The 19558-nt window shown below is 43.1% G+C and overlaps 1 protein-coding gene across 3 annotated transcripts in view; it reads right to left on the bottom strand.

Annotated features, from left to right (window-relative positions):
* Positions 1-19558, bottom strand: part of trabd (TraB domain containing) — a 49452-nt gene that overhangs the window by 7630 nt on the left and 22264 nt on the right. For all 3 annotated transcript variants that reach the window (XM_068059163.1, XM_068059161.1, XM_068059162.1), the window contains exons 6-10: positions 17175-17315; positions 10506-10616; positions 7470-7609; positions 5586-5758; positions 3923-4034 (exon numbers count right to left, since the gene is read on the bottom strand). In XM_068059163.1, coding sequence (XP_067915264.1) covers positions 3923-4034; positions 5586-5758; positions 7470-7609; positions 10506-10616; positions 17175-17315 — 677 coding nt within the window. The remainder of the gene's footprint in view (positions 1-3922; positions 4035-5585; positions 5759-7469; positions 7610-10505; positions 10617-17174; positions 17316-19558) is intronic.

Genomic DNA, 19558 nt, shown 5'->3' with positions numbered 1-19558 from the left:
CAAAAGGTGGGCCCCAGGCCTTGTCCCTTCTCCCGCTGGACATTCCAGTGCCACCCTAGCTCTTGGTCAGGCTCCCATCTATGACTAAAATGTTGCCTACCTTACAATGCCTCCTATAGCCAAACCCACCAGATCATCCTACCCTGAGGGAAATAATCATGGGACTCCCAGTTTCTGGCCCAACACTTATGCCAGCTCAAACTTTTGCCAGCTTGTCAGCATTATGAAGCCCCAATCCCCATCCAACTTCTCGGAGGTTCACTGCTGCTTTGGGCTTCCTTGCCACATGGTGGCTTGCTGCATTTGGACCTCCAGTGGACGTTCCGTTGGCAACACCATGGGAAATTTACTAATTAGCAGAAAATTATAGCAGACATGCATTTTTTAAATTTTCAGTTTTCTCATGACCACTTCTTACATGTGGTTTCCAAGTAAAATGTGCATTATATACAGAATGAAAATGTTAACTGACTTGGTACAAGATGCTTTGCTTAAAGGTAACTCTTTCAAACTAAATTTTATATTTTCAGGCCTTACAGCCAAAGACAAGATTAATAATTATTCTTTGAGAAAAGATCAACTCATCTAGTCATCAGTTAGATTTTCATTAAAAGAGGGAATCTATACCTGAACACTGTTAACATCTGATTACTACATATTATATAAGGGGGTCACCCAGTTAAGACATGAGATGAGGAAAAATGTTTTTGGGCATATTAAGGGGATGCGGTGGCGCAGTGGTAATGGCACTAGACTAGTAACCCAAAGCCCAGGCTAATGCTCTGGGTACATGGGTTAGAATCCCACCACAGCTGATGGTAGAATTTGAATTCAACTCATAAATCTGGAATTAAAAGGCTCATCTATTGGTGACCATGAAACCATTGTCGATTGTTGTAAAAACCCATCTGGTTCACTAATGTTCTTTGGGGAAGGAAAACTGCCGTCCTTACTTGGTCTGGCCTACATGTGACTCCAAACGCACCACAATGTGGATGACTCTTAACCGCCCTCTGAAATGGTCTAGCCAGCCACTCAGTTGTATCAAACTGCTACAAGGTCTAAGACGAGGAATGAAACCAGATGGACTACCCGACATCATCCTAGGCACTGGAAGCGACAGCGGCAAACCGAGTCCCGTCGACCCTGCAAAGTCCTCCTTACCAACATCTGGGAGCTTGTGCGAGAATTGGAAGAGCTGTCCCACAGACTAGTCAAGCAACAGCCTGACATAGTCATACTTAAGGAATCATATCTTGCAGACAATATCCCAGAAACCACCATCACCATCCCCAGGTATGTCATGAACCACCGGTATGGTCAAGGAAACGTCCTGCTGATTACCACCTACCGCCCTCCCCCCACCCCTCGGCTGATGAATCCATGTTGAAGATCAATTGGAAGAAGCACTGAGGGCAGCAAGGGCACAAAATGTACTCTGGGTACATTAGAGGGGACATGAGGAAAAAGTTTTTCACCCAGAGGGTGGTGGGTGTCTGGAATTCACTGCCAGGAACAGTGGTGGAGGCAGAAACCCTCAATTCTTTTAAAAGGTACCTGGACTTGCACCTGAAGTGCTGCAACCAACAAGGCTCTGGAAGGTGGATTAGATTGGGCAGCTAGTTTTTGTTTCGGCCAGCACTGACACGACGGGCTGAATGCCTCCTTCTGTGCTGTAATTTTTCTATTGGTGGGGGATTTCAATGTCCATCACCAATTGTGGCGCGGTAGCACTACTACTGACCAAGCTGGCAGAATCCTAAAGGACATAGCTACTCGACTGGGTCTGCAGCAGGTGGTGATGGAACCAAGAAGAGGGAAAAACCTACTTTACTTCGTCCTCACCAATCTACCTGTTGCAGATGCATCTGTCCATGACAGTATTGGCAGAGGTTACCACCTCACAGTCCTTGTGGAGACAAAGTCCCATCTTCACACTGAAGGTACCCACCATCATGTTGTGTGGCACTACCACCGTGCTAAATGGATAGATTTTGAACAGATCTAGCAACTCAAAACTGGGCATCCATGAGGCGCTGTGGGCCATCAGCAGCAGCAGAAACTGTAACCTCATGGCCTGGCATAACCCACACTCTACCATTACCATCAAGCCGGGGGACCACAACCCTGTTCAATGAAGAGTGCAGAAGGGCATGCCAGGAGCAGCACCAGGCATACCTAATCGCGAGGTGCCAGCTTGGTGAAGCTACAACATAGAACTACTTGCATGCCAGCATAAGCAGCATGGAATAGACAGGACTAAGAGATCCCACAAGGAACGGATCAGAACTAAGCTCTGCAGTCCTGCCACAACCAGTCGTGAATGGTGGTGGACAATGAAACAACTGACAGGAGGATGAGGCTCCACAAATATCTCCATCCTCAATAATGGGGGAGCCCAGCACATCAGTGCAAAAGACAAGGCTGAAGCATTTGTATCCACCTTCAGCCAGAAGTGCCGAGTGGATGATCCATCTCGGCCTCCTCCTGAGGTCCCCAGCATCACAGATGCCAGTCTTCAGCCAAACCGATTCACTCCACATATCATCGAGAAATGGCTGAAGGCACTGGATGCTGCAAAGCCGATGGGCCCTGACAACATTCTGGCAATAGTACTGAAGACCTGTGCTCCAGAACTAGCCGTGCCCCTAGCCATGCTATTCCAGTACAGCTACAACATTGGCATCCACACAGCAATGTGGAAAATTGCCCAGGTATGTCCTGTGCACAAAAAGCAGCAGGACAAATCCAAACTGGCTAATTACTGCCTTATCAGTCTACTCCCAATCATCAGAAAAGTGATGGAAGCGGTTGTCAACAGTGCCATCAAGCAGCACTTGCTCAGCAATAACCTAATCAGCGACGTTCAGTTTGGGTTCCACCAGGGTCACTCAGCTCCTGGCCTCATTACAGCCTTGGTCCAAACATGGATAAAACAGCTGAACTCCAGAGTGAGGCGAGAGTGACTGCCCAGAACATCAAGGCAGCATTTGACAGAGTATAGTATCAAGGAGCCCGAGCAAAACTGCAGTCAATGGGAATCAGGGAGAAAATTCTCCATTGGTTGGAGTCATACCTAGCACAAAAGAAGATGGTTGTGTTGTTGGAGGTCAATAATCTCAGTCCCAAGACATCATTACAGGCGTTCCTCAGGGTAGTGTCCTAGGCCCAACCAACTTCAGCTGCTTCATCAATGACCTTTCCTCCATCATAAAGGTCAGAAGTGAGGATATTTGGTGATGATTGCACAATTTTCAGCCCCATTCGCGACTCCTCACATACTGAAGCAGCCCATGTCCTGCGACAGCAAGACCTGGACAACATCCAGGCTTGGGCTGATAAGTGGCAAGTAACATTCATGCCACACATCCCTCACTATAAACATCCTCGGGGGGGTCACCATTGACCAGAAACTGAACTGGACCAGCCACATAAATGCTGTGGCTACAAGAGCAGGTCAGAGGTTGGGAATTCTGCGGCAAGTAACTCACCTTCTGACTCCCCAAAGCCTGTCCACCATCTACAAGGCACAAGACAGGAGTGTAATGGAATACTCTCCACCTGCCTGGATGGGTGCAGCTCCAACAACACTCGCCACACACCATCCTGACTTGGAACTATATCGCTGTTTCTTCAGTGTCGCTGGGTCAAAATCCTGGAACTCCCTTCCTTCCTAACAGCACTGTTGGTGTATCTACACGCCAAGGACTGCAGCGGTTTAAGAAGGCAGCTCACCACCAACTTCTCAAAGGCAATTAGGGATGGACAATAAATGCTGGTGTAGCCAGTGATGCCCAGATCCCCCGAACAAATAAAAAAAACCTGTGAATCTCTTCACTAACGTATTAGTTTCAGTGCCACTTACCACCGCAGAAACTTCAAGACAAAATTGTTGCAGTTGAAAAATTATGTTATGTTTTACCTCATTAATTCTTGAATATTTAATAGATTATTCCAGTTCTTCTCAATTCCAGGTATGTGACCCATTCCAACTACTCCTACCACAACAGATGGCATTTGCTGGCTGGGCTCAGCTGCGTGATGAATAGAAAAACAATTTAGCATATCCTATTGTGATAATTGCATTGTAGCCCAATGATCTATCCTTTAACTGAATACCCTGGAAAATGGAAAACTGCACCCAATTACCTGATTGGCAAGATCATATACAGAACAATTACAATATCGACTATGACAAATAATATAAAGACATCAAGTAACTGTTTAGAGTACACAATGAAAATAAAAATTGTAATGCATACAACCATAACACAGTTCCAGCAAAGTTAGATCTGTTGTGTTTCACTGCAGTCACGTTAAACCACATTGGCATCCATACTCATCCTGAGCAAAATTATGTAAAAACCTCGATAAATAGATTTACTCCAACATGCATCAACTCACAATGACTTTACCTGTCTTTAATTCTGGGACTTTCACTATCTCATCAGCCTTGTGTATTGACAATATGCATCTTTTAAAAAGCACAGTTTGCCAGGGGATAGGGACAGGAGTAGGCCATTTAGTCCCACAAGCTTGTTCACTGAAGTGGAAATACTCCATTAAAGTAACACTACAATTGCTTGTGGAGAATTTTGGCCATAACCTGGGACTCACTTCAGGTACTGTAAGTTTCTCCACTCATTATGCTTGAAGCCTTTCCCTAGATTCTGCTTTACACTTGAAAAACTTTCCAAGAGAATTACTGAGGTAGGATTTATGGGCTGAATTCCACCCCCACCCCCCCACTCCCCACAAACATTGGCAAACTCACTTTACATGATCTATATGCTGGAGAAAAGGAGTCGCGGAAGACTGTAAGGGAAGCCAGATTAAGCTGGCAGCACCGGGGAGAGTTGAGTCTTCCCAGCATTAACCATCCATCAGGATCTATAGACTCTGAAGCAATTTGAGATCTTTCCCAGGAGCCTGAATATTTGAGGGTTAGTCTTCACCTCTCACTTCCCTGAAGACATTGACTTATGCTGCAGTGTAATTTTATGGATGATAGCAACCAGTTGGTGCCGGTCATCCAAGTGGCCATTCTTTATTAGCTTTAAGTATTGGCATACTAGGTGCAAAAAATCACCAAACCCTGTCTTTCCACTTTGTTTTTATATTCTTTCATGAGACGTGGGCATCACTGCTAGGCCAGCATTGTTGCCCATCCCTAACTGAGTGGCTTGTTAGGCCATTTTAGAGGGCAGTTAAAAGTTAACTGTGGGCCTGGAGTCAAATGTAGGCCAGACCAGGCAAGGACAGCAGATTTCCTTCTCTAGAAGGACATTAGTGAACCAGATGGGTTTTTGGACTTCTAGCAGAAGCACTGAATAGCAATCAATACAAGAGATCCTGGATGAGGCAAAGTGTAGTATTCCCACGGCTGCCCTGGCTGGAATCAGTTAAACCAACCCAGGTTAGGGATCAAATCTAGAATCTTCTTGGAATGCAATAGTTAGCAACACATCTAGTGAGTCGGCCACGAGGGTACACTTGTCATTGAGGCTCGTTTAGCTGTCAACTATACAAGACTCATTCCAAGTATAGGTAACAAAACTTTAATCCAGGCCAGTTTATATGCTTACATCCTAAAGCCAGAGGTAGTTCTAATGGCTTTGCTGCTTGCTTCAGCATGTAGGCTAGATAAACATCTCGTTCGGCAACAATGGTACGGTGAAGGTCAGGAAACTCCCCAATCATTTCAGACATCATCTGCTCCAAAAGATCTTTTTGTTTGCACTTTTCTACGTCATCTTTACTGAAACAGATAGATTAGTTAAAAATTTATGGACAATAATATTACTACTACCAATGTTTTTGCTCTGTCTTGTTTCTTAGAACACTCTTTTAAAAAAAAAAATTCCTTCCACTTCATATAATGTAATGCTTAACACATATAGGATAATAATCTGTAGCATTACAAAGCAGTCATACACCAGAGGTGTTGAGATGGAAGTAAGGGGCAAGTAAGAGAGCATGGAATATACTTTGATAGGTGGGATGTGACAAGTCACAGACTTAAGGTGATTGGTAGAAGGATTAGCAGGGACATGAGGAAAAACTTTTTCACCCAGAGGGTAGTGAGTGTCTGGAATTCACTACCAGGAATGGTGGTGGAGGCAAAAACCCTCAATTCTTTTAAAGGTACCTGGGCATGTACCTGAAGTGCTGTAACCAGCAAGGCTGTGGACCAGGTGCTGGAAGGTGGGATTAGATTGGGCAGCTAGTTTTTTCCCCCAGCCAGCATGGACACGACGGGCTGAATAGCCTCCTCCTGTGTCATAATTTTTCTATGGTTCTAAGTCGTGCACTCCAGGCTTTACATCATATACTTGGACAAAAAAGGTTATATATCCAAGTCTGCAGATGGCACTAAGTTAGGAGACATAGCAAGTTGTGTAGATGGGAGCAGAAAGTTACAACAGGACATACTGGGAAAAATTGTGGCAGATTGACTTCAATATAGGGAAGTGAGAGATCATCTACTTTGGACCTAAGAAAAAAAACTGAATATTTTCCAAATGGTGAGAGAGACCAGGAGGAGCAAAGGGATTTGGGTATCCATGTACACAAATTACTGAAAGCTAGTGCACAGGTGCAATAAACAATCAAAGCTAATGGTATATTGGCTTTTATTTCAAAGTGGCTGGTGTACCAAGGGAGAAAGGTTCTGCTTCATCTGTACAAAGCCCTTGGCCAGACACTCAAAGGATACACTGGCCTTGGAAAACATGGGGTTTACAGTGAAGAGTCACCAGAATTATACCAGGACTTCTAGGGTTAAATTATAAGGGCAGGTTTCATAAGTTTAGTTTATACTCCTGTGAGTTTAGAAGATTAAGCCATGTTTGAATTGAGGTGGTTAAGGTAATTTGATATGGTAGTCGAGAAGCTATTTCCTCTGGTTAATTCAGAACTTGGGGGCACAATCTTAAAATGAGAGCTAGGCCACTCAGGAAGGAAATCAGGAAGCACTTTTTCCACATAAAAGATAGTGCAAATAGCTTACTCTGTTCCTAGTTGACAGTGTCAACTGCAAGAGAAAAGCTTTGATGTTTTATCATAATGATTTCAATCTGAAAAATTACTGAATTAGAATACACATTTAAAGTTATTCTGTACAACACTGACGCTATATTTTTTGCGAGGAAACAGAAAGCATCGATGCCTGTCATGATCTACCAAGCAGTTATATCAGGGCTTATTTTAATAATTTGACACAAGGGGGAAAAATCCATTAGGTTAATCACAAAATATAAAGATTAATTAGACTACTTCCAAGACCTCTCCATTAACATATATAGAATATTGCACATTTACAATAATTTTTAGATAATTAATTTAAATCTGATTATGTCTCATATTTCAGCAGAACAGCAAAATACAACGTTATAATTTCAATTGTTTAGTTTGTAAACAGCATGATTGAAGCCTACAATTCCCTGGAATTGTGAAGTAGTTATCCATACCTGATAGGATCAGACAGGAAACAGAGACCCCAGGCTAATTTGACCTTCTGCCAGAGGGAAAGTGCAGCAATGGCCCTTTTAAAAGTGATGGGGATGGGCCTATCCCCAAGGTGAAACTTACAAAAAGGCACTTTTCCAGCCTGAAACACACAAAAGTTTGCACAGGTTTTTGAAATGCACATTTCATAAAAGTCATTTCAATACACCATACTATATGCAGGAACCTTTATCCAAGCATATTCCACGTATCATGCAACATTTTTGGCAAACTGGTTATGCAGCTATTATGATTCAAATGAATCTAGAAATCATTAAAAAAATTGAAAATGAAGTATCTATATAGATTACTCTGCATATAGTTATGCAAATGAAATTCAAACAACAATCCTCAAAATACTCATTCATCTAATTATATTTGCACAAGCTGACAGGATCACAAAACCTCTCCAATAAGGGTGACCATTATAGACATGCATGATCAAGAGGATATTGTTAGCACTAAAGGCTGGAGCAATGTACTGTTAATTCAGATTCACGACTCCACAGGTCACAGCATATTAGTAAAGTTTCCCACCTACCGGATAATAGCCAAATTAAACACTTAATTTATCTCCCAGAATAAAGCACACCAAACCAGGTTTCTTTAAACAACAAAATTATCTATTAATAGACCAAGTTGTAAATTATAATGAGATAAATCTATATGTACGAGAAGATTTTATAATTCCTTATTCTTCCTCACCCTCATGCATACACACATACACTTAAAAACCAATGGTTAACCGGTTTTAAAAGGATGTTTTAAATTACAACTGTTTCTTAAGAATATAATAATTGGGTAACTTCTGGTAGGATATTTCCAGATTGGTGAGGTGTCCCAGAGTCCAATAGTCAGATGCCACTCGAAGTTTCTCCAGGTGAAATTAATAAACAATCTGCGATGGGTAAGCGTTCAAGGCAATTCGTCTGCAGCAGGCATCACACAGATCTTTTAGCAAAAAGGTGTAGCAAGAGGTCTACTTGGATTTTTAAGTAGCAGTCGAACAGTAGAAACTTTCCTGAGATTTCAGGATCTCCCAAAAACACAAAAGGCAACAGGATTCATTCCTGAGGCAGTGATTCGTGAGACTGGAGGTAACAGCAATCTACCACATCTCAAACACAAGGCTTCTTTCTTATAAAGCAGTGTTCCTACACAGAGTGCAGCAACTCCTCTTTTCCTGGGTCTTCTTTCTCTCCTCAGGCAGGTCAAAACCCCACCTTAAATGCATAATTTCTTTATAAGAGAGCAAAAACTTATCTTCATGAGACAGCAGGTCTTTTTTCTGGTCTACAAACACAAGACCCAGCCAGCTCACTGCTAGCTGGTCCCAGGTCTGTTTCACTCTGCCAAAACTGAAACTGAAACCTTGCAACAACCAAGTCACAAGACAGTCATAAATCTTCCTGTTGCTTGGATACAAGTTTTATAGCCTGCACCACCAAGTCAGCATTCAGTGTTCACAGAAAGTCCTGTTTTTCTCAGTCTTAAAAGGCACACAGACTTCTTAGTTGAAAAAAAACTCTTGTGGCAATACTTTTCTTGCAAGTCTTGGCTCAATGGGAATACTTTCACCTCCAAGTGTTCAAGCCTCACTTGAGCACATAATCTAGATCGGCAATGCAGTGCAATACTGAGCTTAAAGACCGACGTAGGGATATGGTACCGCAGTGGTTATGTTACTGGACTAGTAATTTAGAGGCCTAATACTGCAGAGAATGCAAGTTGTCATGCTCACAACGGGAACAGTGATGAAATGTGAAATGAACTGGAGGAATTATAAAATAACAGTGAACTGTTGAGCTGAACCACAAATGGACACATTTATGCCTCAGACAAAAAGGGAGTAGGGATCAAGTGACACATCCTGTATGGTCAATAAACACATCTATCTGTTGAACCCGAAACCCATTATCCATATCTGAATTCGCTTTGGGGAAAACACATTGAAATATAAAACAGCCCATTCCATGCTAACAACTCTCATCTTCAGGAATGGAGCCAAGACTGTTTCAGAAAATAAAAACAAAGTGCTAGAAAAACACAGCACATCTGGCAGCATCTGTGGAGAAAGAAACAGTTAATGTTTCAGGTCTGTGACCTTTCATCAGTTTTAGGATAGGTGTAGGATGGGTTCAATTGCCACCTCTTAGCTTTGAAGATTTGTCATTGTCAGACAGTTTGAATATACAAAAGGCCAATCCCTTTTTCCTTCAATGGCCATTTTGCACCAGTGTTCACTTTTTAAATATAACGTTCATTTTTTAAAGACAAAGTCAGTTTTCCATAACTCTTCAGAGCTAGTCCATGATTTTTGTATCATCGCATTTCCAGTGTGAGAGACACATGACAGCTTCAAAATTTGAATTCCGTTTAAAAATGGAAATAAAAAGCTGTTAAAAGTGAAAGTAGCCAAGAATCGGTCTGTTGTCCTTTAGGGAATGAATTCTGTTGTCCTTACTCAGTCTAACCTATAGGTGACTCCAGTCCCACACCAAAATGGTTGATTGTGCCCTCTGAAGCAGCCTGACAAGCCACTCTGTTCTATCAAATCACATTGGAGCAGTTCAAGAAGGAGGCCCATCACCATCTTCTCATGGCAATTAGGGAAAAGCAAGAAATGGAACCCTGCTAGTGACGGGGAATGAATTTAAAAATCCAATGGTACTATTCAAGAAGTGGCATGGAATTCTCCCAATATCATGGCCCCCCTTCTTAACTCAAACACCGCTGAAACGTAACATTCCATAAGTAACATCTTAATATTTATGTATTATAGCCACGCCACATACTTTTTTATATAAATAAAACTCAAATTTACAAGACCTTGATTTTGCTCTCAATACACACTCAGTTTACTCATAAATGTTGCCAAAATATTGCAAAATAAATGTCAGTTTATTGCATTTCACTGTCATTGCGCAGTCAGGATATATGAGCACAGGAGAAACCTCTCAACTCCAAGACACATAATAACTGACAAGTTGAATGCCAACCTCCTTGAAGGCTTCCCTGAATTCTCCTCCTGGGGCCATGCCCAGCTGTTCAGTGATGTGAGCAGAGACCTTCAACAACAACATCTGCATCAATCCAGACATTACTCCATTCTGTTAAAACAAAGATGCACAAAAATCCTTGTTAAGCAGTCAAAAGAAGCATTTAGATACTATCCACTATATTCAATAGAAAAAACATGTCTTTTAGCAAAAAATATCAAAGGCTTTAACAATGATCCTTGCTTGATTTATTGATTGCTGTAGAGACTGTATAAAATACCAACTTTTACAGATAACTGCCCTCATGTGAACAATCTGTTAAAATGCTATATTTAAAACAAAACCTTGTTTATTCTTTCCACAAAACAGATTCCTTTCTGCAAACTTTACTGGAAAATTCATCTTAGCTATTGGGGGAAAAAAAGTGGAACTTCTTCCCAAGATGGTAAATTTGTGCATCTGAAAGCTCTCTTAGGTTGTTCTCAAAAAGACTTTCATTTTGCTGTCTGCCCACGTTCCCATTTTCTTTCCGTTTTTCTATTCTTGATAGAGCATAGAAGCATTCTAAAAATAAAAACTGTAATAAGATCAGGAGACTGGAAGTCAATTTCAATTTCCCTGTGCATTTGCAAAATAAAACTGCATTTTTAATACATGTAGATTGCTTCCATCAAATTCCTCTTTGAAAGCAATCAAGGGATAAAAAGGGAGGCAATGCCTTTCACACGTTTGGTGAAAATAGGCGTACAAGATAACCTGCTAGAAATGTAAACATAATCTTGGGTTCAGATGATTTCACAAGGAATTTTCACTCATCACCTAGATCAGTTTAGGTTAAAATCTGCCCCAATCGCTATTCAATGTCATGGGCGAGAGGGAGAAAGCGACAGGGGGCGAGAGGGAGAAAGCGACAGGGGGCGAGAGGGAGAAAGCGACAGGGGGCGAGAGGGAGAACATTGATAAAAACTGATTAAAACCCTAATTAATTAATTAATAAGTAGAGTAACTAAACCGGAGGGAGGAGATTCCTGTATTTAGTTAGCATTTAATATTTATAGTAGAAATCTAGCACTAGGGACCATATAGTTAATTGTAACATAATTTAGTAAGGATTTAATAAGTATTTAATTATTTATTTTAAATTCTTTTTTTCTTTTCTTTTGGGCCTCCTTATCTCGAGAGACAATGGATACGCGCCTGGAGGTGGTCAGTGGTTTGTGAAGCAATGCCTGGAGTGGCTATAAAGGCCAATTCTGGAGTGACAGGCTCTTCCACAGATGCTGCAGAGAAATTTGTTTGTTGGGGCTGTTGCACAGTTGGCTCTCCCCTTGCGCCGCTGTCTTTTTTTTAAATTACTTTATTAATTAGTGCTAGAAATGTCAGTTAGAGGGGTAAAGTGCTTCAACTGAGAGATGTGGGAGGTCCGTGATGCTTCCAGCATTCCGGACGACTACATCTGCAGGAAGTGTACCCAGTTGCAACTCCTTACAGATCGCATGGATTGGTTGGAGCAGCAATTGGATGCACTTAGGAGCATGCAGGTGGCAGAAAGCGTCACAGAAAGGAGTTTTAGAGAAGTGGTTACACCCAAGGTGCAGGCAGATAGATGGGTGACAGCTAGAAGGGGCAGGCAGTCAGTGCAGGAATCCCCTGTGGCTATCCCCCTCTTTAACAAGTATAACGTTTTGGATACTGTTGAGGGGGATGGCCTATCAGGGGAAAACAACAGCAGCAGCCAGAGCAGTGGCACCATGGCTGGCACTGTTGTTCAGCAGGGAGGGACAAAGTGCAGAACAGCAATAGTTATAGGGACTCTATAGTCAGGGGCACAGATAGGCGCTTCTGTGGACGTGAAAGAGACTCCAGGATGGTATGTTGCCTCCCTGGTGCCAGGGTCAAGGATCTCTCTGAATGGACAGGGGGCATTCTGAAGGGGAAGAGTGAACAGCCAGAGGTTGTGGTACACATCGGTACCAACGACATAGGCAGGAAGAGTGACGAGGTCCTGCAGGGGAGTTGAGGGAGTTAGGTAGAAAGTTAAAAGACAGGACCTCTAGGGTTGTAATCTCGGGATTACTCCCTGTGCCACGTGCCAGTGAGGCTAGAAATAGGAAGATAGTGCAGCTAAACACGTGGCTGAACAGCTGGTGTAGGAGGGAGGATTTCAGATATCTGGATCATTGGAATCTCTTCAGGGACAGGTGGGACCTGTACAAGAAGGACGGTTGCATCTAAACTGGATGGGCACAAATATCCTGGCTGCGAGGTTTGCTAGCGTCACTTGGGAGGGTTTAAACTAATGTGGCAGGGGGGTGGGAACCAGAGCAGTAGGACAGCAGGTAAAATAAATGAGGTGGAACTAGTAAATAAGGCCAGTAAGACTAAGAGGAAGAGCAGGCAGGGAGATATTGCTGAGCACAGTGGGACTGGTGGTCTGAAGTGCATTTGTTTCAATGCGAGAAGTATAACAGGTAAGGCAGATGAACTTGGAGCTTGGATTAGTACATGGAACTCTGATGTTGTTGCTATTACAGAGACTTGGTTGAGGGAAGGACAGGATTGGCAGCTAAATGTTCCGGGATTTAGAAGCTTCAGGCAGGATAGAGGGGGATGTAAAAGGAGTGGGAGAGTTGCATTACTGGTTAAGGAGAATATCACAGCCGACACCTCGGAGGGGGTCACGCAGCGAGGCAATATGGGTGGAGCTCAGGAATAGGAAGGGTGCAGTCACGATGTTGGGGGTTTACTACAAGCCTCCCAACAGCCAGCGGGAGGTAGAGGAGTAGATATGTAGACAGATTTTGGAAAGATGTAAAGATAACATTTGTCAGAGGATTGTCAGAGGATACAGCAGGATATAGATCGGTTGGAGACTTGGGCGGAGAAATGGCAGATGGAGTTTAATCCGGACAAATGTGAGGTAATGCATTTTGGAAGGTCTAATGCAGGTGGGAAGTATACAGTAAATGGCAGAACCCTTAGGAGTATTGACAGGCAGAGAGATCTGGGCGTACAGGTCCACAGGTCACTGAAAATGGCAACGCAGGTGGATAGGGTAGTCAAGGAGGCATACGGCATGCTTGCCTTTATCGGTCGGGGCATAGAGTATAAAAATTGGCAAGTCATGCTGCAGCTGTACAGAACCTTAGTTAGGCCACACTTAGAATATTGCGTGCAATTCTGGTCGCCACACTACCAGAAGGACATGGAGGCTTTGGAGAGAGTACAGAAGAGGTTTACCAGGATGTTGCCTGGTCTGGAGGGCATTAGCTATGAGGAGAGGTTGGATAAACTCGGATTGTTTTAGATTAGATTAGATTAGATTAGAGATACAGCACTGAAACAGGCCCTTTGGCCCACCGAGTCTGTGCCGAACATCAACCACCCATTTATACTAATCCTACACTAATCCCATATTCCCAACAAACATCCCCACCTGTCCCTATATTTCCCTACCACCTACCTATACTGGTGACAATTTATAATGGCCAATTTACCTATCAACCTGCAAGTCTTTTGGCTTGTGGGAGGAAACCGGAGCACCCGGAGAAAACCCACGCAGACACAGGGAGAACTTGCAAACTCCACACAGGCAGCACCCGGAATCGAACCCGGGTCCCTGGAGCTGTGAGGCTGCAGTGCTAACCACTGCGCCACTGTGCCGCCCTTTTCACTGGAACGACGGAGGTGGAGGGGCGACATGATAGAGGTTTGCAAAGTTATGAATGGCATGGACAGAGTGGATAGTCAGAAGCTTTTTCCCAGGGTGGAAGAGTCAGTTACTAGGGGACATAGGTTTAAAGTGCGAGGGGCAAAGTTTAGAGGGGATGTGCGAGGCAAGTTCTTTACACAGAGGGTGGTGCCTGGAACTTGCTGCCGGGGGGAGGTGGTGCAAGCAGGTACGATAGCGATATTTAAGAGGCATCTTGACAAATACATGAATAGGATGGGAATAGAAGGATACGGTCCCCGGATGTGCAGAAGGTTTTAGTTTAGACAGGCATCAAGATCGGCGCAGGCTTGGAGGGCCGAATGGTCTGTTCCTGTGCTGTACTGTTCTTTGTGGGAAAGCGACAGAGAAAGAGAGCGACAGAGAGAGAAAGAGAGCGACAGAGAGAGAAAGAGAGCGACAGAGAGAGAAAGAGTGCGACAGAGAGAGAAAGAGTGCGACAGAGAGAGAAAGAGTGCGACAGAGAGAGAAAGAGTGCGACAGAGAGAGAAAGAGTGCGACAGAGAGAGAAAGAGTGCGACAGAGAGAGAAAGAGTGCGACAGAGAGAGAAAGAGTGCGACAGAGAGAGAAAGAGTGCGACAGAGAGAGAAAGAGTGCGACAGAGAGAGAGAAAAAAAGAGAGCAGAGAAAGGGAGCGATAGACAGAGAGCGCGAGCGAGCGACAGAGAGACAGCGACACACACACACAGAGACACACATACACAGAGGCACACACACAGGAGAAAGGTTAAACATGCAATTATATAGTGTCATTCATGTCATTAGGATGGCCTAAAGTGCTCTACAGGCAATGAATTACTATGGAACTGCAGTCAATTTTTTTTTTTGGCAAACTCAGCAGTCTACAAACAATAATGCAATGAATAATCAGTTAATCTTTTTTTGATGGTGGTGACTGACAGAAAAATTGATCAGGAGTGAAACACTCTGCTCTTCTTTTAATAGTGCAACAAGATCTTTTAAGGAGAGGCTGGTTTCATCTGAAGGATAGCGCCTCCGGCAATGCAATGCACCCCAGTGCTGCTCTGAAGTGTCAACCGAGATTATATACTCATGTCCTGGAGTGAGCCTTATACCCACAACCTTCTAATTCAAGAGCTTAGAATGCCACTACTGAGGCAAGTTTGAAAATGAGGATTAGACAATTTATCACAACACATTTCTGGTATATGCATTAAAGGCCTGCTACCCGACGACGTAGAGTCATAGAGTCACACAGCACAGAAACAGGCCCTTTGGCCCATTGTGTCTGTGGCGGCCATCAAGCACCCAATTATTCGAATCCCATTTTCCAGCACTTGGCCTGTAGCCTTGTACGCTATGGCGTTTCAAGTGCTCATCTAAATACTTCTTAAATGCTGTGAGGGTTCCTGCCTCTACCACCCCTTCAGGCAGTGCGTTCCAGATTCTAACCACCTTCTGGGTGAAATTTTTTTTCCACAAATCCCCTTTGAACCTCTTGCCCCTTACCTTAAATCTATGCTCCCTGGTTATTGACCCCTCCGCTAAGGGAAAATGTTTCTTCCTATCTAACCTATCAATGCCCCTCATAATTTTGTATACCTCAATCATGTCCCCCCTCAGCCTTCTCTGCTCTAAGGAAAACAAAAAAAAAAATGTGTTGGGTTCGGGTCAGGTTGGGTCGTACTTCTGGGTCCAGCATTCCGGGTCAGATCGGGTTGGACACGCTCTATCACAGGTAAGTGGCTCCACTGTTAACGTAAATTTTTGACTAGAATTTTTTTTTTTTTAAACAGTTATTTTAAGCTTGTGCAGATCAGCAACAAAGTGAAAAACGGAAGGCAAGTTAACTGATGGTCGGGTCGGGCACGGGAAAAAATGGAAGGACTCAGGCCGGGTTGGATGTGGTTCTGTCAGGCTCAAGTCAGGTTTTTTTTGGCAGACACATGCAGGCCATTAACATGCATATGATATTTGGCTACCAAAGGGACAATTCAGAGTTCATTGTGGCCCATTAAAACCACCAAATAGGATAATAACATGCAATTTTAAAATTAAACCCATTCAAGATTTCAATTCTGGTCACAATATTACAGCGAAGACATTCTGACACTGTTAAAAGTACAGCAAAGGATTACCCCTCCGATACCTGGTATCGAACACCTGAGCTAATAGAAACTGAGTTTCTTTACACTTAGAGGAGACTGACTGAGGTATTCAAGATCCAAGGATATAAAATAACCTGGCCCTCAAAACAAGGAGGTATGGGATAAAGAGGAGGGAAGATGAATGGATCGATCAGATATAAATATTTAACAGGGAGGGTGATGAATTGTTGGAATAGAGTGTTCAGCGTGGCAAAATGAGGCTGATAACATCAGTAATTTTAAGATGTAATGGTCAGGCACTTGGAAAAAAAAATGACTTGTGGGATACAGGCGCAAATGATTTTTGATTTTGAACTCAGGGCTGGTCTAATGAACCTAAATGATCTTTTTACAGTCATGTACGTTCCCATGTTCCTTTGGTATTTGCATGATTCACCTTTGAGAAAAGCAGTGAAAATCTTTTACAGTACATTACCCTTGGTGAGTATATAGGTAGAGGAGTCCATGATAAAGGGGACTATATGGTCTATAGAAAGAACAAACTTTTAATAGAATCTTATAGAAGGGGGCCATTTGGCCCATCATGCCTTTGTTGGCTCTTTAAAAAAGCTCTCCAATGTAGACCCACATCCCAGTTTCTCTCCCTATAACCCAGTGTTGAAGCTCTCTTCAAATACATGCCTTTCTTCTACGTCCTTAATTTTTCTGTACATTGGCTTTTTTTTGTTAATAGTTTTACATGATTTTTCTCACTTTTTCCAATCAGCATATAATGCTGAGCTTTTTTTAAAAAATAAACACAAAACCAGAATTGCTACAAAACCCAACTTTTTACTGGTATCGAGCAGAGAAATGCCAGACTAGAGTACCTGTTTTACAGCTTGTTGCAACTTGTCCAGATTGATTTCTCTGGCTTCCTTCAGTAATGTCTTTTCATCCATCTTGAGCATGGAGACTCTGTACTGACAAAGTTCCACAACCACTACATCTGGCTGTACTTCCTGAATAGTCTGGTACAAAATACAAAATGGTAAAACACACCTTTATTACAGGAAATGTGCTTGAACAGCAAATTGCCAACGTGGATTTACCTTCTTGAAAGTGAACCAATTGGATTCCATTAGCTGCTCTATATATGAAATGTGTTAGCATAGAACGGCTGCTGAATTTGCCAACATTAACAGTCATGGCATTTCAAGAAAAAGTGTGTAAAGCAGCCCAAGATGTTTTGATTTGAAAGGAATAAAAATTCATCTATCTACCTGTAATAAGAATTTTACATCAGTGTGCAGTTCCTGTCAACTTTTTTGACCTCCTTATAAATTCTCAGGTCCACAACTGTGATGCAAACTGCTTAATGTAAACTCATTACACTGCAATAACACACATACCAGTGATGGCATTGTATCATCTTAGTCTTACACCTCCTAATTCATCAACCTACACTGCAGACTACATTGGATGTTGATTCAATACGCAACTAGTTTCTTTTGTTATAGAGTCATAATCATAGAGTCACACAGCACAGAAACACGTCCTTCGGCGCACCATGTCCGCGCCGGCCATCAAGCCTATCTATTCTAATCCCATTTTCCAGCACTTGGCCCGTAGCCTTGTATGGTATAGCGTTTCAATACTTATTAATACTTCTTAAATGTTGTGAGGGTTCCTGCCTCTACCACCCCTCAGACAGTGTGTTCCAGATTCTAACCACCCTCTGGGTGAAAAAAGTTTTCCTCAAATCCCCTCTTAACCGCCTACCCCATACCTTAAATCTATGCCCCCCTGGTTACTGACACATCTCCTTTAAGGGAAAAAGCTTCTTCCTATCTATGCCCCTCATAATTTTGTATACCTCAATCAGGTTCCCCCTCAGCCTTCTGTGCTCTAAGGAAAACAGCCCTAGTCTATCCAGTCTCGCTTCATAGCTGAAATGCTCCAGCCTAGGCAATATCCTGGTGAATCTCCTTTGCACCCTCTCCAGTGCAATCACATCCTTCAGAACTGTACACAGTACTCCAGCTGTGGCCTAACTAGCGTTTTATATCGCTCTATCATAACCTCCCTGCTCTTATATTCTATGCCATGGTCAACAAAGGCAAGTATCCTATATGCCTTCCTAACCACCCCATCTACCTGTGCCTTTAGTGATCTATGGACAAGTACACCAAGGTCCCTCTGACCCTCTGTACTTCCTAGGGTCCTACCATCCATTGTATATTCCCTTGCCTTGTTAGTCCTCCCAAAATGCATCACCTCACACTTCTCAGGATTAAATTCCATTTGCCACTGCTCTGCCCATCCTACCAGTCTATCTATATCGTCCTGTAATCTAAGGCTTTCCTCCTCACTATTTACGACACCACCAATTTTCGTGTCATCTGCGAACGTACTGGTCATATTTCCTATATTCACATCCAAATCATTAATTATACACTACAAACAGCAAGGTCCCAGCACTGATCCCTGCGGATCTATATCTAGAGAACTGGTTATAAACTGGAATTGTAGTAATACAGATGTTCATCATAATCTGATTCACCCTTTACTCTGGTTTCCAACTTCATGAAAGCAAATCTTCCCAATACATACAGAATAGGTGCTTGTGACTGCTATTGTGTTTTATTTTTTCTTATCCTCATCGAACTCTCTCCTCCCCTCATCACCTGAAGGGACTGACCGATAGCTGGTATACAAGTGCTACATGTCCCAGTGGCTGCACTTCATGCAAGAACTTGAATTTTGAGTCACAGCCACCATTTTCGCCAACTCCAGCATGATGCCACCACCAAACACATCTTCTCCCTCCCCCCTCAGCATTCCAAAGGGGCTGTTCCCTCCATGACATCCTGGTCCACTCTATCAACCCTTCCCAGGGCACCTTCCCATGCAATCGCAGGAGGTGCAACATCTCCCCTTTTACCTCCTCTCTTGCCATCTGAAGCCCCAAACACTCCTTCCAGGCGAAGCAACGATTTACTTGTACTTCTTTCAAATTAGTATTCGCTGCTCACAATGCGGTCTCCTCTACGTTGGGAAGACAAAATGCAGATTGGGCAACCGCTTTGCAGAACACCTCTGCTCAGTCCACAAGCATGACCGAGCTTCTGGTTGCTTGCCATCTTAATTCACTGCCTTGCTCTTAGGCCCACATTTCTGTCCTTGGCCTGCTGCAGTGTTCCAGTGAAGCTCAACACAAGCTCGAGGAACAACAACTCTTCTTCTGATTAGGCACTTAACAGCCTCTGGACTC

Source organism: Heterodontus francisci, chromosome 27, assembly GCF_036365525.1.
Source record: "Heterodontus francisci isolate sHetFra1 chromosome 27, sHetFra1.hap1, whole genome shotgun sequence".
Classification (NCBI taxonomy): Eukaryota; Metazoa; Chordata; class Chondrichthyes; order Heterodontiformes; family Heterodontidae; genus Heterodontus; species Heterodontus francisci.
The sequence above is the reverse complement of the archived record's forward strand: the minus strand, read 5'-3'. Positions and strand labels throughout refer to the sequence as shown.